The sequence below is a fragment of the Macrosteles quadrilineatus genome, unplaced genomic scaffold (genome assembly GCF_028750875.1).
Source record: "Macrosteles quadrilineatus isolate MER2022 unplaced genomic scaffold, UCM_ALF_1.0 Scaffold_3__2_contigs__length_128488019, whole genome shotgun sequence".
Taxonomy (NCBI): domain Eukaryota; kingdom Metazoa; phylum Arthropoda; class Insecta; order Hemiptera; family Cicadellidae; genus Macrosteles; species Macrosteles quadrilineatus.
In genome coordinates, this window is record NW_026542596.1 from 70,163,934 (window position 1) to 70,189,575 (window position 25,642).

A 25,642-nucleotide genomic window follows, 5' to 3' on the forward strand; every position below is an offset into this window, starting at 1 on the left:
CAATTATGCCCAATAAGTATTTGTGCCTCACATACACTCAAAGTTTCATCACGCCACGCGACTGGACCTAGGTGGGACAGCTACATTAACAACTTGTTGAAAGGTACAGCAAGATCCAGGCGGGAAAATGGGGTAAGAAGACGAGTGGTGGGTGGTTCAACTATACCCAACAACTGGGCCAGCTTCCTCAGAGTTGAAGAAAACAAGACAGAGCTTTTCGCTTTCCTCTCTGACGTCCTCTACGACTCATTCCATCTTGCACACAAGGAGCTGTTCATCACTAAAGAAGATGATGTCATGAGAAAGTCATCGCTTGTGGATACTTCATTCTCGGATACGACTTTTTTATAACAGATACAAAAGTCAGGAACAAAAAGAAAAAAAGTCGAAAAGTACCCCTGTAACAGCAAACCTACGTACTCAGTGAATGTCTAACCGATTTTTATCAAGAAAGTGATAAAATCGATAACTTAAAATATATTCATTTTACTACTGTAGCTGATGTATTGTCAGGTTTTACATTGTGCTGAGTATGCAGGTTTGCTGCAACTGGGGTAGTTTTAAACAAATATCTATTTACTATAACCACATAAAGCTAAATACCAAGTTTCATTGAAATATATTAATAAATAAGCTTCATATGTAATTTTATATATTCTCCATAAGAATAACATGGGCCAACGTATCCATAAGAATAGCATAAGGAATTTTATGGTATTTTTTTTACATTTTCTCCGCAACCATCTAACCTACGCTGATGATCCAAAAAACTAAATTGTTTGTTTTTTTTTAGCTCTTTAACATGGAATAAGTCCTAATTTCATCATTCAAAGGTTTTATTGTAAACAATGCAAAAACCCGATTTTTGAAAAATGTCAACTCCCATAAAACTTGTGGTGCTATCGTATCTGATGGTCCGATCATTCTGATTTTTGAGTTTAAGCTTACTGATGCTATCCTACACGTTTGTGCTAAATTTTATCAAAATCGGACGTTTTTTGACAATTTTATCTTACTTCTATTGTATTTTGTCCATACAGTAGCGGCCATTTTGAAAAATGACCGCCACGGCCGCTAGGGGGCAGTTGGCCGATGGCTCCACATCTAAATTTGATCATATTACATTGGTTTACCTCTGTGCCAAATTTGGTGCTTTTATCATAAAATGCACAATAGTTTATAATATCCTAGCTAAACCGCCGTACTACAATTATTTTTTTCATTTTGGTAAGTTATGGTTGTTCATAATTTATAAGTACACCACCAAAAGGCCCTTAAACCATTAAACCCTAACAATTTGAATAGAACACAAAAAAAAAATAATTATTATTGGAGTTATTTTTTTCAGAGAATAAGGCAGTATTTCAAGACCGCTTCTTAAGATTTTAGAGATAGTTTCCAAGTTACTTTCAATTTTAAAATGTTTAAGTACGAATATTCCAATAAATAAGAGTGATTTATCTAAGCTACCGCTCACGACCAACGATTTAAAATCGTCAACAGCGATACAAAAGTTGTAGAACCCCTCATTATTTGGCCACCACGGGACCAAGCCACTGGCCGGATGACGAAGGTCCGATGACTCAAACTACTATAAAAAAGACAATTCAAACCTGATAATAACGTGTAATCAATATATGAAGTCAAAAGTCTCTTTCAAGTCTGTCCAGGAACTATTTTTAGAAAAAAAACACACGTTTAAAAAAATATATTTATAGGTTAAAGTTGTTCATAAATGAACTTAAAAAGATTATGATTCCAGACAACAAAAACTAGTAAATAAAGTTGGAGGTAAAAATGACAATAAATTGGCTTAGGATGATAAATTATTAGGACTTAAATAGTACACAAATATACTCAACTTTCTTGTCCATATCTTTCTCAGGAAATAAAACAATTATAGTAATACCAGAAACAAAAGAACCCTGGGCCGTTTCGAGCCGCGCAGGTTTGAATGGTACGCCACACCTACCGGCGCGAACCACGTGATCTTTTCGTTTCTGCGCAGGTTGTTTTGTTCTTGGTATGTCTCCCGCTATGGAAATAATCAAACAACTGTTCACAGGTTACTAGGCCTTCTAGCTCAACTGATTACTGAAGCATTAAAATGTAAACAAACAGATTGTGAGCTCAAGTTGTGAACACTAGTGCTTGCTTCTTCACGTCTGTAAGCTGTGATAAAATTTTTAAATATTGGCTTCTTGGAAGGGGCCGGATAAACCAAGGACTGGAAAACCGAGGCCGGATATCAAGGGGTTTGCTTGCTGTATACAACTATGCACTTCAAAATACACCCGGATATAACATCACTGATTATATCGTAATAATTATTTGCTCTACATATTTCTTAACGTCCCAGTGTTTCCTGAACTACCTGAACTACAAATCACAACAAAAACGTTAACAAGCGGTTGTGCGAGAAACAGAATGGCGACAAAATTAATTGGATTCATCCACATTTTATTTGTTCAATAAATAACCAAGCGATAAAATATTTTGCGCCACTAAGAGTTATGATCTATCCAGTGAGTCTACTAATCTATAGTATATTAATTGAACGGAAGTTAGTCGATGGAGGTAATTATCTTGCCAGAGAAGGAGGTCTGAAGCAACCGGACTTGCTATCCAGTGTATGTGTTTGTGTGTGTGTGTGTGTGTAGGCTAGCTACTTGTCCCCGACCGCGGTCAACTAACTAACCATATTTATTACGCACTCACACACTCACTCGTTCGTAAACCGCTTTTCGTGGCAATTTCTATGCAAATTTCTGCCGTATTTTTAACACGCAATGGATTACGCTTTAGCACTTTCTCGATTTATTTATTCCGTTTTAAAACGACCGTACGTCGCCATCATTCACATTATGAATACCACGGTCGGGACAGATTTATGCAGTTTCAGCTGACTTTAGTTATAAATCAACTGTTCATATTCCTCCACGGTCGCAATCACTTCTCTATGTGAAAGGGGATTTTCATTAAGAGGAAACGAGTATATACCTGTCATAAGAAACCTGTGAACTAATGGAACTTTCAATTACGAGAGAGTATTTAGATTTGAGTGCATTCGAAATGAACGATTACCATTTTTTCATTGTAAATAACTCAAAATTAAATTAGTTTTACCTAAAAATGGACAACGCTATGAAAAAGAATATAATTAAATATTTTGTAATGATTATGATTTCTTAAACACATTATGACTTGATCAAATTGTATACCAAGTTCATAAAGATATTTTACATAGTTCTTGAGATATAAATTAAAACAAACCAAAAACTAACTGGCGGATATCTCACTAACGTTTTTGGAAAAATGTTATTCTTGATTTTCTTTTCATTTTTACCCAATTAACTCTCTGTACTTACGGAACAATTTTTATAGTATAGTATGATGAGGTTATGTGAAACTATTTGTGGATTAGCTGTAAGATTCTTAATTTCACTTAAGTAAACGGTTTCAAACGTTTATGTTTTGTAAAAACGAAATTATTGTGATTTTAGTTGCCCTTAAAGGAACAACAACATCGTCTGGCCTCGCTCCCAGCGACCACAGAATTAAAAGAATTAAATTTTAATTCTGTGGTCGCTGCTGGCTCCCTTATCAATGGGGTCTTTGAATGACAAATACGCTTCCAAATTCCTACACTGGTAAGAGTCCTAATATTAGCTGACCGTCCCGTAGTACGAGAAGTACCGGTATTCCCTTGTCACCTGTTGATGTATGTTCCAGCACACCCTGACTGGCCACAGTGGCAAGGTGATGGCAGCCAAGTTCCTCGGGGAGTCTACCAAGGTTGTCACTGGCAGTCACGACCGAACACTCAAGATATGGGACCTGCGCAGCAAGCAGTGTAAGCACTACCACTACTTACCAGTAGTCCTAATGTGCTCTCAGTGCACAAAATAATACGCTGCGGACGTAGAATTGCAATGTTTCGGTTTGTGGTTTTAGTGTGCTTTTAGGTTTGCTTCCCTAGTGATAAGCAACTGTAATGTATTTGCAATCGGTTGGGTAGAATAAAGTGCTAGAGGATGAGAATCGTAAGTAGTTTTCACAGATTACACATTTAATGGGATATTAATGGCGGTTCAGAAAAGTATTTAAATGTTATGAAAATAACAAGATATAAGCATAGACTAACCAACACAAGTAGACTTCTCATCCCATTGTAAATTTTGAAGCTAGTTTTTCGTGTCTAGTTCATGACACTGGGCGCTAGTGTCGACAAGATTTTGTTTCTATTATTTTAGAGTTAATTTCTTGATTTGTGCTTTACTGTTTGTTTATTGACTAGGTGATGAGTTTTTTTTTTATGATTAGATCATATTATTTAGTTAAACAAGGTTTTAAATGACTGAAATAACTAAGGGAGTATGTTTTATCTATGACTAGCAGAGTACCCGTACTTCGTACGGGGTTGGCATATAAGTTTAAATTGCGTATTGCAGTTATACTCAAGCTTTGCGTTTGCAATGGGGGAGGACAAAGTTTGATAAAATTTGCTTCTTTAAATTGACGGTATACTATGGTATTACACATCTACCATAGCCATAATGTTCTACCTCTTCACCTAAACAATAAAGAAAAATAAAGTATTACAAATTTAAAAAATCACAAATTATTCATGACATTAAACACATAAACATAACTGTAAACAATCCTACTTTGACAGTTCTCATTGCGTATCGCAGTTGTTTGTTGCTGCTTAGTTCAAATTAGCTGTTTTTCATAAATGAAAAAAATATAGTGCTGCACCCTGTTGGTAAATGTTATAACTTTTTAATGCTTTTGTATATCATTTGAACCACCTTTTTTAGTTGAAACAGCTGACTAAATTCTTTAATTCCCTTTAAATATGAATACTCATAAGGTTAACATGGGAAACTACAGAGCCACTGGGGCGGAGCCCGAAGGGATTTTTGAGATAAGAATATGCCTATATGTTAATCGAGAATGTGAGCTATCATCATGCAAAATTTCAGCCCAATCCATCCAGTGGTTTATGCGTGATTGACCTTCAAACACACAAACAAACGAACAAACAAACACACAAACTTTCACATTTATATCAATATCAATCAATATTACTAATATAATATTAGTAAGATAAGATAAGATATAAGGCTGAGGTTCAGCTACCTTTTTTTGCATTATGAATTAATTATAGGAATTTTAAAATTGATAGAAACAAAAATATTATTTAATCCAGTTATCTTTTAATGTTTTATTTTACAGTTTCCATTAAATACAAACATTTTGTTTAGAAAGATACGATTAAAAATAATAAGACAAATTTATACATCTGAGAAATTAGAAAAAACTCAATTATTTATGAATTTAAATCAATATGTTGGAATTGTATGACAACCTCATCAATTTATACAGTACAATGTTTATTTTCTTTCATAATTTTTAGCAGAAGAAGCAGTCATTCCAAGTATTCCGTATTGCCTGAACTGAAGTCAACGCAACTCTACAGGCACACGTGTAGTGTTGTTGCGCGTGAACAGTTGAAGGAGCAGATGTATTTGTTCGTCAATGTTTTGTGTAATGGACGATTACGTTTTGGAATGACATTTTTGTTATAAAAAAAGTGTTTACTTAATAATTATTTTGCCGTGACGACTTTTGAGGTTGCAGGGTGCAATGTTGTTTAATGTTTTACAACTATCGTTGCACAGTATATAATCGATTCTCGTATTCACAAACTGGTTCAGTGTAAGGACCATAGATGTATAAATAAGAATTTTAACACTACAATGTTTTAAAAATTACAAAGGTTTTTTTATTTCATCCTTTATGCATGCCGGTAACGTAATATAGTTTAAATAACTATAACTCAATTTAAAATACACCGTTTTCAGGACAAATATCAGTTTTAATGGTACTCCCTAAGCTAAAACCAGAAAAACTAAACCGTATTGCACCCTTTTTCATCATTACTCTATGTTTATTTTTTTTATAAGTCAATTCTGTATCTTCGATTCTTTACTTTAGGTTGAATCTATTTACTTTTTATAGCAAAAGCTTAGTATTATTTTTTTTTTCAGGCTTATTTGATGGTGTCGGTGATCTCAACTCTGAGCTGCATGTAAATGTTCGAATAAAACATCCCAAACACTACTTGCCCTTGGGATGATTTTTTTCATTTGTTAAGTATTCACAGTTTAGAGATTTTATTACGACCTTATGAAAGCAATATGTCTAATCGCTTGTGTAAAACAAATGTTCAGATTTCTGATTCATTGTTTGTGTGCGACAGGTACCCAGACCAACTTTGTGGGCTCGAGCTGCAATGACCTGGTGACCTCTGATGGCGCTGGCACAACCATCATCAGTGGACACTTTGACAAGAGCATCAGGTTCTGGGACATGCGCTCTGAAAACTCGGTTAACAAGATCGAGGTCAACGGAAAAGTTACTTCTCTCGATCTCTCAAGAGGTATTTATGTAAATCTCTTATCCTTATAACTGTGTGTTAAATTAAAATTTGTGAGTTGTTTAGCCTCCGGATAACTTTGGTTTACAATACCTGCACATGTTAATCTTCGGTTGCAACTAGTTGGTAGCACATAATAGTGGCAACTAGTTCAGCGTCGGGCCTACAAGGAGTCAAAGTCGTCAATACAATTCTCCCTCACTACCCACTCAGTGTTCTGAAAATATATACAAACCTATTCAGCCTTACTTTTTGATATTTTATAGTGTTTAGTTAGAGCTCTGTTGCTAGTTTAGTAACCTAAAACAGGGTGGCAATTAAGTCTTAGGACCACTTTATAACTTTAAAACGGAAAGAGATATCACAACCAAATTTGGCATATATTACTGGTAATATTAAGCTACTTTTTGTTTACATGGTGATTGGATGTCACCTATGGGGAATGGCCCATGGTTTAAAATCTTAAGGGTATGCCTAGGTTGATATGTAAATTAATTCTTGTCTAAAAACAATGCCGCAAACCGGACCTCAAACCGTATTTTCAACTTACTCCTTATGGGCCATCCCGTAGGTGACATCCGATCACCATGTACCCAAAAAAGTAGCTTACTATTACCAGTAATGAAATGCCAAATTTTGTTGTGATATCTCTTTTTTTGTTATAAAGCCGTCCGAAGACGTAATTGCCACACTGTATATTTGCCTTGAAACAGTGGTGTGGCTGTTACTAGTTTTATATTCTGCTCCGTGTACAATAATATGCTGCAATGTTCACAGACTCCAAGTACTTGTTGAGCTGTGTCCGAGATGACACTTTGCGAGTGTTGGACCTCAGGATGAATCAGATCGTTGGCACGTTCAGGTAACTTCATTATACAACACAAGACGCACTACAATAATGTTGACAAATACTGATTCTTTTGTGGGAAAATTTTATATTTTTTCACTAGTAACAAGAGTGCCGTTATAAGGGTGCGCTCATGGTTTATGTGTGAGGCACTGATCACAGAAACACCAAATTTGAAGGGTGAGATGAAGCTTCTAGGGTGGCAAGCAAGTTGCATGTGTGAGGGCTAACGGAGAAGAGTTGGACATACACTTTTGTTACAGTGCAAGCTAAGGAGGATACTTTACACTACAAAGAAAAAAAATCATTATGTTTATTTTTGTTTACATTTAAGTTGTAGATTAAAACCTCTTGTGATTAATGGTACAAAAATTGAATAAAATAATCAAAATCCATTAGAGCACTAGTGAACTAATGGAAAGCTATTTAAAGGCGAGATAGGTGAACTGAAAACCATAGAATTTGATTTTTAAAAATCAAACTACGTTTTATGCTATGGCTGAAAAATGTTCAATATACTATGTTTGTTTAGCCACGATGGGTTCAAAGTTGGTTGCGATTGGGCGAGGGCAGTGTTCAGCTCGGAGGGACAGTATGTAGCCGTGGGTTCTGCTGATGGCTCAGTCTTCATCTGGGAGGTCGCTACACAGAAGGTCGAACAAATACTGAGAGACTGCCACTCGTAAGTATTTGAACAAATACGAGGTTAGAGACTGTCACTCTTAAGTATTAGAGTGAACAAATATTATGGACCTTTTATTTGTATCAGACTATGCACATGGTTAAACTATTCTCAGTTGCATCATAGAGTATTACCTCCGTTCTAACCTCCTCATTTACGACACTGCAGAAGGCCCACCAATGATGAGTGACACTTCCGGTGCTACTCAAGGTTCCATACTTGGCCCAGACCTATGGAACATCACCTACCTCCTGATGTCCCTGAGATACCCGAGGAAACCGTTTTAGTTGTGTATGCCAATGACATTGCAGCTTTGACAGTTGCGCGTCAGTCGCACTATCAGTCACAACGAATCAGTCATGTGTACAATCAGCATGCAGAGTAAATCATGGTCCCTCGCTTCCTCTTAGTAAAACCGATATCATAATTCTGAAAAAGAAGCAGACCATCGTGCCTTTACCACCAAGAAGTCCCTTAAATCATAGTGGACAGTAAGCTCAGATCTTCTATACGGCATGGACAAGACCGCCATGATGGTAAATGGTCAATGTCAGATGTCCTTGTTTCAGTTGAAGAAGCATGTTATGTCTGTGGTATAGTACGTACTCGTGTACAGTGTGGTTGTGATGCCACACAGAAGGTATACAGGATGCGGCTCGTGTGTGCAACGTCACGCAGCACTCAGGGCAGCATCTTCTTAACGAAGATTGTTTAAACCCGCCATCCTGGTAGTATATTGGAGACATCCCTGTCAAACTTTTGGTAGTGGAGAGGAAGGAAATTTATCAGTTTCGTAGGGTAGATCAGACTTGAACAGAGGAGCACACCCGCACCTACTGGTTGTGGCAGGCTAGCTGGATTCAGGACACGGGGCGCTGGACCAGGCTATTAGTTCAGGAAATCCGACCTTGGTTCAATCGGCGGTACAGAGAACCACACCTAATAGACAGCTCACAGCTGTTTCCAGCCATCCTTGTTCAGGGTAGGCAAGGCGGTGTCACCTGATTACATCTACTGCCTGGGTGCTCCCCACGATATGGAACATACTTTCTCGGCTGCTCCGTGTTGAGAAAGGCCCCGCCTGTAGGCTCAACACTATGCAATACTGCTGTCAGTGGACACAGTCATTCCGTTGATGATGGAAGGTTGATAATTGGACATGTGTATGAAACCGTTTTTTCAGGGTTTCCCCACGCCAAGAAGCTCAACCTAGACTGTGTTGCAATCTCGATCATAAAAGAGGAGAATGCTAATGCCACAAATAGTGCCCTGGAAACTTTAGATCATATGGTTACCTGAACTGAAGAAATGTGAAAAATAATCCCGGGTTTGTGTTCAACAGAGTAGAGGGGGTTTTTGGTCGCCTGGTCAATTCAGGAGTCTCACACTACAGACTGGCCACCTAAGTGTGTAAAAGCCTTTTCTTCCTCGCTAAAAAATAAACACACTTGGAAACTATGTCTATTACATGTTCTTACCTATTAAATGTACAATTAAGAATTTCAACTTTCTTGGAAGGTCAGATTATATATAACACAAGCACCTTGTAAAATGTAATGAGCTGGCTACAACACAAGCAGGTCCTAAACTGTATGATTTTCACTCATCAGAAAAGCGAGCTCTGCAAGTACAGTAGACTATTTAAGAAAATTAAGAATTCTAATGTTAAAGAAACACTTTTCTTGTAACTAATTAAGCAGTTTCTTAGCATATTTCTGGTTTGCAGGAGTCCAGTAACCGCAGTCGCCTGGCATCCTTATGGAAACTCCCTGGCCAGTGTGGACAGGTCAAGACGAGCAGTAGTGTGGTCGGACTAGAGGAACAGCTGATCGTCAACTAGTAAAGATGACAAATCAAATCAGCTGTTCAATCATAATTACAGCTGACAAACCGGGGACTGGTTTGTCTTATCATTCTATTGTTTCGTACTGGTAAGCTGAAGGAGAAAATATTTAAAAACTGTTGAGAAATGTGTTGCAACATTGTTACTGTATGTTTTACACGCAGACATTACACTTCATGCGAGAGGTTTCACTGAGCACTTCACAGATTTTAATAATTATCTTAATTTATTTTCATCCTTAAAACTGATGATGTGGACCACATGGTTGTTAAATAGCTTATGGAAGTTTCACATTTAGATCTGTATTGTTCAGTAACAATATGTTTTTGTTTAGCTTTTGACTGTTGAAGGAAATATTTGTGTGACAGCAATATGAGTTGAAACTCAGTAATTTTTAATATTAGGTCTTTAAAGTTTACATATTTTAATTTCAGATGAAACACTAGTGTGTGTCATAACATAAGAACATCTTGAAAGTCTAATGAACTAGTGTGCAAAATAATTACCTCCATCACAGTCAACAAAAAAGCCGTCTTCAAAGCATAATTAGGTTTTATCATAGATAAATCATCTCCCTCAGTAGATTTCTCATACTTATGGAACAGCTGAGGTCGCGGTTTGCTTACATTTTCTTTCTTGTTATTTCAGTAATTTAAAATCTTGTTTAACCAAATAATATGATCTAATCAAAAACAATAACTCATCCCCTAGTTATATAATCAAACAGTAAATCACAAATCAAGGAACTAACTCTTACATAATAGACACAAAATTTTGTCGACACTAGCGCCCAGTGTCACCGTACATGAACTAGACATGATAAACAAGCTTCAAAATTTACAATGGGATGAAAAGTTTACTTGTGTTGGTTAGTCTATGGTTTTATGCCCTTGTCTGATTGCTGCTGATGACTATAGGGAAAATAAAACTATATAGATTTAGAACACAACTCCACAACTTCAAAAATATTTTTAACTTCATCGTTTTTACTAAATGAAGGGTCAAAAATTACATAGCATTTATCATCACCTCAGTTATAAATGTTATCCCATTGAATTATTTCTGATATATAATCCACTTCTAAACACTTGTCCAAATTAAAACACTGATACTGTGATATCACCTAGCGTAGGACTAGTAGGGAAAGATAATTTAAGTCTCAGTACTTTCTCATAAAACTTTGTAACTTAGTAGAATCATCACCTTACATTGCATATATTACTTACTATTTAGCTTCCTGAAACCTTCAGAACCTTCCAAAACTTTGAAACTAATTAACAACTCTTCTTTTTATCTGTATTCCATAAATCTGTTTTTGTAAGAAGTTAATTTATCTTTCATGGTTGATTACTTTAAATTGCTTTCGCATGTACAAATAGTGAGATTAACTCATACATCTGACAAAAAGGTTTTTTGATAAAAAATACAATCAAAAATTCTGTTGTATGACTATTCAATTGTGATGAATTTTATTTTTAAATGTCATAAAAAGTAAATGATAAAATACTGTGGTTTCTTGCTGAATTTTACTCTGTTGATAGAAGGATAGAAATAATGTTAACATAGCATCTGCAAATAAAATTCCACGATTCACTTTAAAGGTGCCTTATAAAAAATAAGGTAAATAACCCTTTATATTTCAAAAAGTATTAGTTAAAAGCAGAAATAAATAGTTTAAATACTTAGCTAGGGAGAGTAGTAAGGACAATATGATTAAAAAAATAGTCCATTTGAAATTGGTATTTGTTTTGTTTTGTATTAAAATATCAAATTGTTATTAAAAAAAGCTCAACTGATCCAAGTAACTTAGGTAGTAATTTTGTAACTATGAATACGTTCTAACTCTTCTTTAAGATATCTAAAGGATATATGATTGATATGTTTCATTCACTCTTGACCTTATTATGGTATACAATATACTTGTAAAATTACGTAAATAGATGTAATTTTTTTTTTTGTAAATAGATGTGAATTGAACAAGAAAAATTATGTATTTCCTAATTTTTTTTCTGCAGAAGTTAGTATAAAAGTATTCACGGGTCACAATATTTTATGAACTGTTATGAGTCAAACTAGTTTTTGGAATAGTTTTTTAAGGTAGTGTACTGTTCGTAAGAAGTGTAATATTGGTAAATTAAAATACTCTAACTACTCACATTTAATAAAATCACATTAGATGTAGATAATACTTTACAAAAAGACAAATTTATACAGTATGTTGTTAATTTGTGTCTGCGGTTTAAATAAAGAAACAGGAGCTATATTTTTAAGCCATGTACTATTAAAAAATTGTTAATAAAACAGACCAAAAATATGTAAATGCCTTGTATAAGTATGTTTTTATCAAGTAAGATTTAGTTTACTAATTAAAATAGGCCTACAAATTATTATTAATCACAAAATTTAAAATAATTTTATTTAATGACAACATTTTTTAGTTTCACTGTAAAAATAAATCAATACTAATTATTGTTGTTTCACTAAGCTTTCACAGAAAAAAATATTGATACAAAAAATCTTACTGAAAAATAGCACAATAACAACTATTGTGAAGTTTTTAATGTTTGGATTAATAATTATTGTAATACAATTTACTTTTATATGTTAGGATAGTATAGGCAGAATTATACAGTAAGCTCTAGCTTTAATATGTTTTATACAAAATTTACTATTTTTATAAAGCAAAATATACATTACCATTGTTAATATAGTTTGATTAAAGCTTTTCTCATAACTCATACTTGTTGGTACTGATTGAAATGGGTTGTGGAATCATTATAGTTTCATGTTGTTTAAATAATCTTCTTAACATATCCTAAACGTTTTTAAAAGCATCTATGGGTGGTAATAAAGTGACTTACAGAATATAGTTTATGTGAACAATATTTTTAGAATTTCTAAACACCCTTGTAATGCATTTTTAAAGTTTTTTTTTTCAGATATATCACTAAGGTGGTTTTGACAGTTATGCCGTCTTAATCTCAAAAGAAGAACCTAATTATTTCCACATAAAAAATAAGTCATTTATCAGTATTGTTATTCAGTTTTAGTTGAAGTTCATGTTTTAGGTGTAAACAAATCAAATTGAATCAAACTACTATAGAACAGGTGACATTGTCAAATTATTTTTGTGTTGTACATTAATCTTTTACCATAATACCCTAACGATTTTCCTTTTTTCTATAAATTTTATCCTTTTAAGAACGACGTTTTTAGAATTGTTACTAACTAAGGTTAATAAGTAATACATTTGGTATTAAATCCCACACAATTTAAAGCTCGACATATTTACATTTGAATTTGAATCTATTTAATTCCATGTTGATGGCCCCTGGATTACTATGAATGACTATAATATTGTGGTATAATTACCTCGTCAAGTAATCCAAATGATGTGTTAGGCTAAAAACCTACATGTTTCGCCGTTAATACGGCATCGTCAGGGTACAAACACAGTAAGACATTGCTGTATTTATTTATTGTATGCGTGTGACAGCAATGTCTTACTGTGTTTGTACCCTGACGATGCCGTATTAACGGCGAAACATGTAGGTTTTTAGCCTAACACATCATTTGGATTACTTGACGAGGTAATTATACCACAATATTATAGTGAATCTATTTATTGCCATTTGTAAACATTATATTGAAATACACAACGTCAAAGATCACAAGAATTACAGTAATATGCCGCATAAAAGGAAAGTGTAAAATTTTCTTGTCAGACTAATACATAGCCTATAACAGAATAAAACATAAGAAAACATTTAGCAAAAAACAATATTTAAAGGTCAGTAATTTATGGTAACCTTTTTTATGACCTCTTATGTTAGTAATATCACTCAATATTTTTGACATTGCTAATGTTTTGTATTAAATTTGTTTTTTTCTTATTTAAATGTGACCAATATGCTTTTGTGTTAAATACGTATGTGTTTCGTAGACACACATGATTTCTCAACCCATTTTTTAAAAATATATGAGCTCGCAAAGTGCTATATCGTACAAAATGTGTATGAGAACTTGTTATAAACTTGTAGTAGAGTGTTTACTAATTTAATATTACCTACCGATCTATTTTATAATACTCAAAGACTAATATTCCACTGCTGTGTATATAATAGTGCTTATTTAAAACTCTCAATTTTGGGAGTAAGAAAAGAGTTCCATTAGATTTGAATAAATGTTTTTGTTACTTGAGTGGTGTTAATGATGTAATATGTTGTAAATAAATTTGTTTTATATAACTGAAATGGTAAAACATTGTTCCCAAATCCAAAATTCACATGCTAATGGACCCCCTCTAATTCGGATATTTTTAACTGGATGTCTGTCTAACCGCACAGGATCGGCAGGAAGTGGGTGTTACTGGGACTTTTCTTGTGGGAAATATTTAAGACCATTAATAACTTGTCTAAATACAATTGTCTCCCAAATTTAACCCTTTGCGGTCGAATGGCGAGTATAGGTTGCTGCGCGCCATTTTCTCAACTCCTCGAATGGTGATATATCAATCTATACCACATACTCACCAAATAAAGAAAGAAAAATTCCAACACAAAGGTTTAAGACAAATATTTGGGTTAGATTTAGAGGGATTCAGGAGCTATACAGGAGGGATTAAAATGCTTTAAATTGTCAGAATAACATTAATGTATTAACAACAATTTGGAGGTTAAAAAAGTAATTCTTTAAATTTGTGATGTATTTCTTACAGTCGGTAGTATTTTATATTTTATTATATTCTAATGATTAAAACAAAATGTAAATCTTTAATTCATAAAAACATGTTACAAACCATTTTCAGTGAAACTGAGATTCAATCACTTTTGTGTCAACAGCAACTCATACCTGAAGGGCTTACAAAAGAGAAGAGACAGTTCAATAGTCATGATAGAGGCACGCTTTGGGGCAACAAATGTCAATTTTCTCAATCCTCTTCCTCTCCTGATAGAAGATAAACTGCCTTTATTATGTTTTCCAGTTTGTAATATGACTAGAGTCTTTCTTTACAAAGTTCCTTCTGAAGTAAAAACAACTTATAGTATTTTTGTATTCTGAATAACTCATACTATTGGCTTCTGTGGGAACTAGTTTTGGTTCAAATTGGAACCATCATCTGACATCACAAGGAAGGCAACATATCTATATATCTAATTCCGTAAGCCCAAAATTTTACAATGAAATTGTGAGCGAACGGGAGGCTGTAGAAAGCTGGGAGAGGCCTCATTTTAAAGCTCTGGGCATGAAATTTTGGGGAAAAATATTCATTTTTCTTAATTATGCACCAAAAGGTTGTTACGGAATAAAATAATTCACATTTAAATAGCATGGAAATCTAGGTCATGTCTGCTTTGTTTACTTTAAAACATGTGGTTTAACTTTATTTAAAGCATATGGTGATATGTAATAGTCAAAGGTCTTTGACTATTAATACAACAACTAGACATTCCATCTCCATGTTAAAGTTGTAGCCAGGTTTTTAATAAAATTTGTTAGTTGATGTGAGCCCCCTACAGATTGCGCTGATCTAAATTACTGATGTCTGCCAATTACACGATGGTTTTTACCAAGTCAAACTGATGGAATGACTTATTATGTGCTATAGCAACTGTTGTGACCCAGCAACGATGTCAGTAGCCAGCAATAGTCAATGGTAATATGTACTGTAATATGTATACTACATATTATAAAGCTGAAATAGACTTTTCCTTATTTTAAGGGTCTGGATTATAGTTAATGGAGTATGATTGGTTGTGTTAGGTGTGTCTGAAAAAAGTGTTAACCTAGAAGTAATTGCTGGAGTAGGCAAATGGAACATATTATCATGCCAAAATAAAACTAATATCTACAGATCCTAATATGCCGTTTATAAGGATTCAATTCCTATTGCGATTAGCTTTCGCTATTCCTATAATTTAAGCGCGAGGCCCGCATACCTTCACGAAAGTCGGCATCTATTTGAAAAAATAACCCATGGACAACTTTATGTTGCTTTTAGCCAGGTTAAGCGGCCAGATGATGTTAAAATAGTACTAGAACCAAATAAAGACCAAGGAATCGACCAAGATTAATAGGCCTACTATACAACAAATGTTATTTTCAGAGAGATTTTGTTATAGAATTAGCATTTTACAATTTGGAGGATGACATTATCTATATGTGTTTTATCGAAGTGAATTTGTCTACATTCAAAGAAATATATATATTTAATTAATATTCATGAAGATTATCATTGAAAATGTTCCTTGGTGGTATTATAATTAGAAAGTTCATATTGTAAACACACTGCATGAACAGTCCTTTTGAATTTTTTTTTTTTAAACAGAGCAGACATCAAAATGCATTATGCAGGGTATGTAATAAATATTATATTAAACACAAATTTTTAACGATAATTCAAGGTAGGGTAACCCATGAGACTAATAATTTGTACAAAATAATTACTAGAATATAGACCTATAGGGGCTATTGCCCCTACAAGCCACTAGTCTTCTTCTAAAGACACAAAATTTCACACACATTCAAAAATGAACACTCAACATGCTTAACTAGAATAATTTGCAACATGACCAGCAGGAAGAAATTTGACAGCACCAATATGAGCTTAAGTGGCCACCGTAACCAATGGGTTACCAATAATATTGGTAAGCCTCTTAGGTTTCCAAAAAAATTAGTTTTGGTATGAGTGATAAGGTATAATTAACTAGCCAGAAGTTGCCATCAGTTGAGTCCTGTGAGGCTGGTATCATTAATACTCAACTTTGTCCATTAGGACTAATCTACTCAGCAAACACCTTCTCCTATTGATCTTTCTCTTTGTATGTTAACAGGTTGAGTTATAATACAATGTATGGGTCTTAATCATTTGTTTATTGACTAGAAAGGAGAAATAGTTTTGAAATTATGTAAATCATCTACTTAACAGTCTATGCCACTAGCAAGAGTAGGTGGCTGCGAGCATGATACATCTCCAACCCACCCCCCTAGGATTCCTTAACGTTTAAGTGCTATTCAAAAACTCAAACAACCAATTTCGGCTTAGATAAGCTTTCCTTAGGGTATGACCTACAACTAAAAAAATCTGTGAGTTTTATTGTTCAAAACAACATTTTATGTCATTCAATCGAGGAAAGTTAATAAATTTGTTTGCGGACACATGTTGCCAATAATGTACTTTTGGATTAATTCGTAATCATTTCAGTCACGTGGTCGATTTATCCAATCAGTGAAAGCAAATCGTGCTGGATTACTGTCCCAATAACGTAGGCAATTCTGGCCCAAACCCGCTCACATGTACACCACGTGTATGTGGGTTTTACGTAATTACGACACTAAATTCATCTATCAGGAGGATTCGTATAATATGTACTTTTTTGCATTACCCTATGTATTTATCATTTTATAAGTTTTTATCGCCAGTAAAACAAACTATACTTTCTTGAATTAATATACAAAGTGAGTTTTCCTGACAGAGTTTTAGGGTATAAAATTCCTTTAAAAAATTAAAAGAAGTTTTTTAAGTATAACCTTTGACTAATAATCCAATAGTCAATGGTATAATGGTGTGGGGGGATCTGCTTGACTTAACATAAAAATGTTACCAGTCACCAACCTTAAAATGGTTGTAACAAAAAAATATGCCAATGCATTCCATTCTAAATTGGTGGTTTAGTGGCTCAAAGCAACCTCAAAAATCAAAATGGATTATCATCATACTTGAGACGAACTGTGTCTGCTTTGAAGATCTTTTACGGAAATTCTTTTGATGACCTCTTTAATTGATGAGGATTCTTATCCTCTTTGAACTTGTGTCTTTTAGATTGTTTCTCTTGTATAAATTGTTTTCCCATGAATCAATCAACCAATATATTGATTAAGGTATCCCATTATTACCTTATTACCACATTAATTATAACAGAGATTAAATAATGTAATATGAATTGTTAATAATACTTGTCCTCTTTCAGCTGGATATTGTATTGAAATAGAAATGTACCACACATCTTTACTTACTCAATCAACAGATACATCTCACAGTACAAGCTTGGCGTCCCCATCTCAATGGATAACGATAAATTTTGTCTACATTTTTTCAAACTAGCTTTAAAACTAGGAAACCTATGAAGAGTATTCCTCTCTTTGAAAAACTCTTCTTTCACCAGGTTGAACAAAATGTCCTTTTATTTCTTAAAGGTATCATCATCGAACATATTTTCTTTTCTCACAAAGACGTGTTTGATGAGTCTCCCTTGAACAAACTTCATAGCTAATTTTATTTAATTAAAGTCCTCAACTTCATTACTATCGGCTTTTAGTGTCAATAGAGTCAGACTGTCTACCGTCCGTTTCCGCTTTATAGAGCCAAGCTCCTTTGACTCAAACAAGTGAAAAGGATGATGAAGTTTGCAATCAGACAAATTAAGTTTCAACAAAAAGTGTTTTTAAACAGTGAGCTTTTTTACCCAAAGGGTTTTAAGTTTTTTTTTCATAGTTTGAATACTCAATTACCAAATATTTCACACAACCATCAGTAAGTTATGGTGATTATTGGTATTATAAACCTTATACACTCTTTTCATTGTTATTGTAGGTATTTATTTTTTATTGAAACTAATCAGTGTACCACCTTTGTACGATAATAGAAAATGTGAATAGCGAATATGGAAAAAAAATACCAAATAACTGTTTTTATAAAACAAATATTTCCACAACAGGATTTATTTATTTATTTATTGTGGTCTACAGGATTTATTTTGTTTTACAATTATCGTATAAATGTATTATTTTGATACAGTGACATATTTGATAAAGGTTAATGGTAAAAAGGATACCATTAAATTATTTGTACGTTAAACGTAATGTTTTAAACTTACTTTTAAGTTCATTTAAGATATTCAAGTTAGAAAACAGTAATGTCTTGTATCTTGTCATAAATAACCCTACAAATTGTGTTAGTTTTTAAAGTCAAAATTTACCAAACTGATACAAAATACCTTGATTGTGTGACATGTGACATTTATTCTGTCTTAAATCAGATGATGTAATATTTATCATTATTATTGTTTGTTGTGTTTATGTTAGTTTTGGAGTTTTTATGGTGAGTTCTATTAAAAACCAGTGTTCAGTACCAATAAATAAATATAATTTATGAAGCTTTATCATTGGTGGCAGCGGTAAAGGTAATATACAAACTTAAATAGAATAATGGACCTTTTAAAACCTCCGTCAGCTATTGATTTAAATAGCAACACATTAAATGAATGGACTAAGTTCAAGCAAAAATTTCTGTTGTACCTGGAAGCAACTGAAAAATCTAAAAAGTCGGGGAAAATCAAAGTTGCTTTACTGCTATGTTTAATGGGGGATGGTTGCCTAGACATTTTCAACACCTTTGAATTGGATGATGGGGAAAAAGACAATTTAGACACTGTAATTAAATGTTTTGACGAATACTTTGAGCCTAAAGTAAACACTGTTATTAATAGGTATACTTTCTTTAACCTCAGGCAAAAGTCTGACGAATCAGTTCAGTCATTTGTAACTAGTCTAAAAAATCGGGCAAAAAAATGTCAGTTCGGGGATCAGGAAGAAAGCCTTGTAAGAGATCTATTGATAATAGGGACTAAAGATGAAGCGTGTAAAGAAAGGTTGTTGATGACGAGTGATTTGAAACTTGATAAAGCAATTCACTACTGCACGGCTAGGGAGGAGAGTAAAAAACAAGTGCAACTAATGAAACTTGATTCACAACTTGACGAAACAACTAATGTAGGATCTAAAATTCATAACATTACTTTACCAAATTCGAGTAACATTACAAATAAAAGACAAGTTAAAGTCTGCTCTAAATGTTTAAAAACTCACAATTACAGAAATTGTCCTGCTTGGGGAAAGAAATGTATAAAATGCAAGAAATTTAATCACTTTGCAAACGCCTGTAAGGCCCAAAACATTCATAACATTGAATCTAATGAGGACATTGAACCTAATGAAGTGGGAATTAGTGGCGAGAGTCAGGACTTAAGTATTGAAACTATTGTTGTCAACACTGTAGACTCAAAACATAGTTGGTGTCAGAATATTACCGTAAATGGGGTTGACATATCTTTTAAGCTCGATACTGGCGCCGACGTCAATGTTATTCCTTACAAGCTTTATCAACAAATAGCTCCTGACGCTAACATGACGACTCCAGGTAAACGCCTCAAGTCTTATAGTGGGCATGACATCAAAGTTGTAGGTACTTGCCTTCTAAATTGTACACTGGGGGGTTCTAAAAGAAATTTTTTAGCAGAATTCTACATTGTGAATGAAGATGCCTGTCCCATATTAGGGCTTAAAACATGCCAAGAACTGAATCTCATTTCTAGAGTAAATGAAATAACTAAACCAAGTGAAAGTGTGTACGATAGGTTTTATGATGTATTTGGTGATGAGCTAGGAAAATTACCATTCGTTTATGATATAAAACTTGAAGATACCGCAGTTCCTAAAGTTATTCCTGCCAGAGCTATCCCTAAAGCTTTAAATGATACAGTTAGGGAAGAGATCAATAAAATGGTCAAAGACGGTATTTTAAGAGAGGTAAGCGAACCTACTGATTGGGTACATCCGATTGTAATAGCAAAGAAGCCAAATGGTAAAGTTAGAATTTGTATTGATCCAAGAACTCTTAATAAATATATAAAAAGGGAACACTACAAAATGGCGACGCTCCAAGAAATTTTTTCACAGTTGGATGGTGCAAGATACTTCAGTGTACTGGATGCTTCTTCAGCATTTCTACAGATACCGTTATCAGAGAATAGTTCTCGGTTATGCACCATTGCTACTCCTTTTGGCCGATTTAGTTATTGTAGACTACCTTTCGGATTGAATAGTTCCCCAGAGATTTTCCAAAAAGCAATGGACCATGTAACCTGTGGATTGGAGGGAGTGAGTGCATACATAGATGACGTCCTAGTGTTTGGTAACTCAAAAGAAGAACATGATGAAAGACTGGCTGCTTTCTTAGAAAAGGCAAGATATTTTGGACTTAAGCTGTCTAAAGAAAAAAGCCAGATTGGCCGTGAAAGTGTCCAATATCTAGGTCACAAACTTACTCCACAAGGTATTTCAATAACCGAATGCAAACTGAAGGCTATTCAGGACTACCCGAGCCCTAGGGATAAAAATGACCTCCAAAGATTTTTGGGAATGATTACATATGTAGGAAGGTTCATTGATAATCTATCTGATAAAACAGGGCCACTACGATTACTGATGAGCAAAAACAAGTCTTTTATATGGACAAGTATAGAACAAAAATGTTTTGAAGCATTAAAGGAGGAGATAACAAAGGTTCCTGTTTTGGCCTATTTTGATGGAAGAAAGAAGTCTACTTTATCTGTAGATGCTAGCAAATTTGGCCTCGGGGCCGTTGTTTTTCAAAATGACCATCCTATCGGCTACAGCTCTTCAGCTTTAACAGCAACTCAGCAAAGGTACAGCCAGATTGAAAAAGAGCTTCTGGCAGTAGTAAATGGTTGTAAAAAGTTCCACTATTACCTATATGGAACAGACTTCACAATAGAGACAGATCACAAACCTCTACTTGGTCTTTTAAACAAACCTATAGCAAGTCTATCACCACGGCTTCAGAGAATGATGATGGAACTGATGAGATACAATTTTAAATTAGTTCACGTACCGGGGAAAAAAATGTTCATTGCAGACTCCCTGTCGAGAGCTCCAATAGATGAACATTTAAACACAAGTTATCTGGACAACGGAGCTGAGGTAGTTTACTCCCTGGCAGTTTTTGCTAATGACGATGTAGTAAATAGACATAAATATGCTACAGAAAGGGATGCCGCACTAAAGCAAGTACGTTTTTACATAGAACATGGATGGCCTGAACACAAACAAAATTGTGATGACAAAGCTCACCCTTTTTGGGAAAAAAGGTATCAATTACATTTATACGATGATCTGATATATATGGAAGACCGACTTGTTATTCCGAGTGAGCTGCGACCCGACATGCTGAGGCAACTACACGCTTCACACCAAGGAATTAATTCGTGCCAAAACAGAGCACAGATGGCTTGGTACTGGCCAGGAATGATGAGAGACATAAAAAACACAGTAGACCAATGTACAACATGCCAGGAATACCAAAGATCAAACCCAAAAGAACCTCTTAAACCATATCCAGTGCCAGAAATCCCATGGGAAGAAATTGGAGTTGATTTCTTCAAAATTAACAATACCAATCACATGCTAGTGATTGACTATCATTCCAAATTTGTGGAAGTAAAGAAGATGAGTACAACAACAGCTGATTCAGTTACTGCAGGATTGACACAGATATTTAGATCTCATGGCCTGCCTAAGAAATTACACTCCGATAATGGCCCTCCGTTCGATAGCCACAAGTTTTCCACGTTCACAGAAAGGTATAAAATTGAGCATATAACTTCGTCTCCGTACTACCCAAAATCTAACGGGATGGTGGAGAGGGCTGTACAAACTTTAAAGTCAATGCTGTCTAAAACGCTAAAGACCAAGGGAGATCCAAACCTGGCCATAATCGATTACAATAATACTCCTAAAGCTAATCTCAGAGCACCTGCTCAAATGCTAATGGGAAGACTACTAATGACTGTTCTTCCTGCTACTAAAGATTCCATGAAACCACTCTTCCCTACCAATGAAACAGTTCTAAATTTGAAGCAAGCCCAAGAAAAACAAAAAACATATTATGACAGATCGGCTCATCTACTTCCAGAATTAAAGGAGGGCGAAGAAGTTTATGTCCAAAAGGGAACTCGAGAATGGGCAAAAGGAAAAGTTGTCAAGAAACACAAAAGCCCGAATTCCTATTTTGTACAAATGGACAGCGGAGCAGTTTTCAGAAGAAACCGGTGCCAACTGAGACAATTTAAAATGGAAAAGAAAAAAGATTGAAATTGAAAAAAAAGGACATGTGACATGTGACATTTATTCTGTCTTAAATCAGATGATGTAATATTTATTATTATTATTGTTTGTTGTGTTTATGTTAGTTTTGGAGTTTTTATGGTGAGTTCTATTAAAAACCAGTGTTCAGTACCAATAAATAAATATAATTTATGAAGCTTTATCATTGATTGGAGGAAGACATAGTTGTTCAAAACATGGGAATGAAATGACTGTCAAAGATGTTCTGCTCTACTGATGATCAGCAAACTGGATTGGATATGTCTAGTCACATACTAATTAGCAATTAGCTGCAGATTAAGATGAACCTTTCGCCTTTATGTGTACTCTTATGCCCAATTCACACAGAACGGACGTCAGGCGGGGACGTGGCATGGACGAAGCACAGTTGTGGCAGAGACGTGGGGTGTACAATGCACACAGAAGGGACGGTACAGTGGCGAGAAAACTTGTATATAGACTAGAAGCTATGGTTTTCTCTTATTTCTGTTAGTTGTTTATGTCAACTAAATTAGTTATTTCTGTTGACTGTGTCGATTAGTTAGTTTGTACGACTGTGATCGTACAAACAAGGGCATTTTTATACTTCCACACAAAATCTGTGATTGAATTTAATGTTGTCTCAGATTGTGAAAAGAACAAAATACAACTCGCAATTACTCTAAACACAAAACAACAAAAAAGGTTGGTAAGTACAATATTTGCAGTCCGAACAACGGGTGCGCTACGGACATGCCACTTCCGATACGCCACGCGACGTGGCGGTGGCGGGATGGCCGCGTCACATCACATTTGTGTTCATTGACCAATTTGTTTACATGGAGAGGCAAGGAAGAAAGATATGCCCTTGCCTCGTCCGTGCCACGTCTCCGCCCGACGTCCGTTCTGTGTGAATTGGGCAGAATTAATCAGAAATAATCTTTTATAGATTTTTTATGCCATTATATATTAGAAATAAAAAATACCTACTTTGAAATGTGAAAAAAAAATTGTATTGAAGTTTCAGGGTTTATAAGACGACTCCTTGGATCTCATAAAGCCTAACGCCCAAGGTGGAAAACCAAAGGAGGTTCCAGGATGTAACACTCCTCCAAAATTGTCAAAACCACCAGGAGTTTGAAAGGAATGGGATCCAAACATGAATCCAGGAATTCCAGAAGTTCCGTACGAGCCAAACAGGGAGCCAAATGATCCTGGTTTAAGAGGTTTGTTTGGTTTGTGGCTCCCTGAAGTTCCAGAAGCAATCAAACTAGATGATAAATCCCCAAGTTGAGGTGTTAGCCCTGGAGGTTTAGATGTTCCTCCAGGCTTGCCTGGGTTTGGTTTGGACGCAGTTGGTTTACCTTGATCTGTCGGAGGTTTAGGTTTGGGTTTTGCACTAGGTTTGGACCTTTCTGTGTAAGTATAAGCTGAAACCACTGTTGCGGTCTCATGTCCCACCCTTGTATATTTGGGAACTTCTGTTGTAGGGCTTGCATCACCCTTGATCTGATCTTTCTTGGATGATGTTTCTTGTCCCTCATGCAAGCCAGGTTGAAACTTGTCTGTGTGAGCTTCAGATGTGACCATTGGATTGTAATCCTTCACAGTTGTATGATCAGCTGCTTGATTGTCCCCTTGGATAGTGAATAGACCAATCGGAGACTGATTTAAATGTTCATCTTGAAGTTGATCAGGTGGACGAGCAAAACTTTGCTGAATGACCTAAGAAATATAATTAACTTGTTAATGGGTTTAACTCCTTGATTTAGGAAATAATTTATATTAAATGCTTCGTTAAGCTACAAATATAAAATTAGGTTAATGGTGATGTATAATAAATGATTCCATGTTTGATCAAGTTAAGTATTATTCATTTTTTTATATGGGCTTCAACTTAACTAAATGATTAGTTTGGCCAGCCATATAACGTATGACGTGGCACTTAGGCTATTTCCCATAGGAAACTGTACACATAACTGAAAAAACCATTTCCCAAATGATTTGAAGTACATAATTTTTGTGAAGTACCGTAGCTTTATGCTCCATAATCTGTCCCAAATACTACGTATCACTATGCATTTTCTATAGATCGTCCATTGATACTTCCACTAGGGTCGAATAGAGACTCATCTCCTAACTCCTCGACTGAGGAGATACTTTAATGACTTACAACACGCACTCATGACTTCACCATTGTGAGTGCTGGTATTTAACTAACTATGAAAAATCGCGTGGCGACCGAAAATCAATCGCTTTAAGCAAAACGGCCACCGTATCAGCGATAGTAGCTGAGCGATAATCGCTGTGCGACTATCGATACAGTCGCTCCAAGCAAAATAGGCCTTTACTAAAAACGTCTAAAATTAAAAAATACAGTAAACTAAATAAAGAAAACACTATACAGTACCACCAATATGAATGGAAACAGCATGGTAGACAACATCATGTTGAAGCTTGACTCATTTAGCTACATATATATTATTTGTGACGAATATTGAATGTCATAAGTCAATTTAAATATTTAAATATCGTGATGGTTTCTTGCTTAACTATAGTCTAGTTATGCACGCTTCAAGTTGACAGCTTCAACACCAAACATTAGCATAACTTACACGGTTCTGGCGTGTCATGCAATCACGACAAACAACTTGAGAGCAAACTTGAATTTAATTTATAGTTTTGTAATGGGTTTCCAAGTTTAATGCAAGTTATAACTAGTACAGAGTGTGCGAAATGAGTCCCCAGTAGGAATTAATATTAGGAAGTTTAAATTAAAGTCTTTGTCTTTTGATTATAAAGATTTGTATACTTTATATTTACAAATATTGTACACCAACTTATAATATTATATTAAAAAAAGGGTGGTTGATTAAGCTGTTGCGG

At 34.8% G+C, this 25,642-nt stretch overlaps 3 protein-coding genes across 3 annotated transcripts in view; 2 read left to right on the forward strand and 1 right to left on the reverse strand.

The window, feature by feature from the left end:
• The window catches only part of LOC128988768 (autophagy-related protein 16-1-like), a 204,403-nt gene extending 192,664 nt beyond the window's left edge, over positions 1-11,739 (forward strand). The window contains exons 8-12 of the mRNA XM_054410386.1: positions 3,733-3,853; positions 6,266-6,445; positions 7,220-7,304; positions 7,822-7,971; positions 9,698-11,739. Coding sequence (XP_054266361.1) covers positions 3,733-3,853; positions 6,266-6,445; positions 7,220-7,304; positions 7,822-7,971; positions 9,698-9,788 — 627 coding nt within the window. The 3' untranslated portion in view covers positions 9,789-11,739. The remainder of the gene's footprint in view (positions 1-3,732; positions 3,854-6,265; positions 6,446-7,219; positions 7,305-7,821; positions 7,972-9,697) is intronic.
• Positions 11,740-20,521: 8,782 nt separating this feature from the next.
• On the forward strand, positions 20,522-22,765 carry LOC128989290 (uncharacterized protein K02A2.6-like). The gene has a single exon (XM_054411169.1). It carries the CDS (start codon positions 20,522-20,524, stop codon positions 22,763-22,765), a length of 2,244 nt encoding a protein of 747 aa, XP_054267144.1.
• A 988-nt stretch (positions 22,766-23,753) lies between these two features.
• On the reverse strand, positions 23,754-25,249 carry LOC128990608 (uncharacterized). Its single transcript, XM_054413077.1, has 2 exons — positions 25,167-25,249; positions 23,754-24,481 (listed from the first exon to the last, which is right to left on the reverse strand). The coding sequence occupies exons 1-2, from the start codon at positions 25,203-25,205 to the stop codon at positions 23,780-23,782; spliced, it is 741 nt and encodes a 246-aa protein (XP_054269052.1). The 5' UTR covers positions 25,206-25,249; the 3' UTR covers positions 23,754-23,779.
• Between the last annotated feature and the right edge of the window lie 393 nt (positions 25,250-25,642).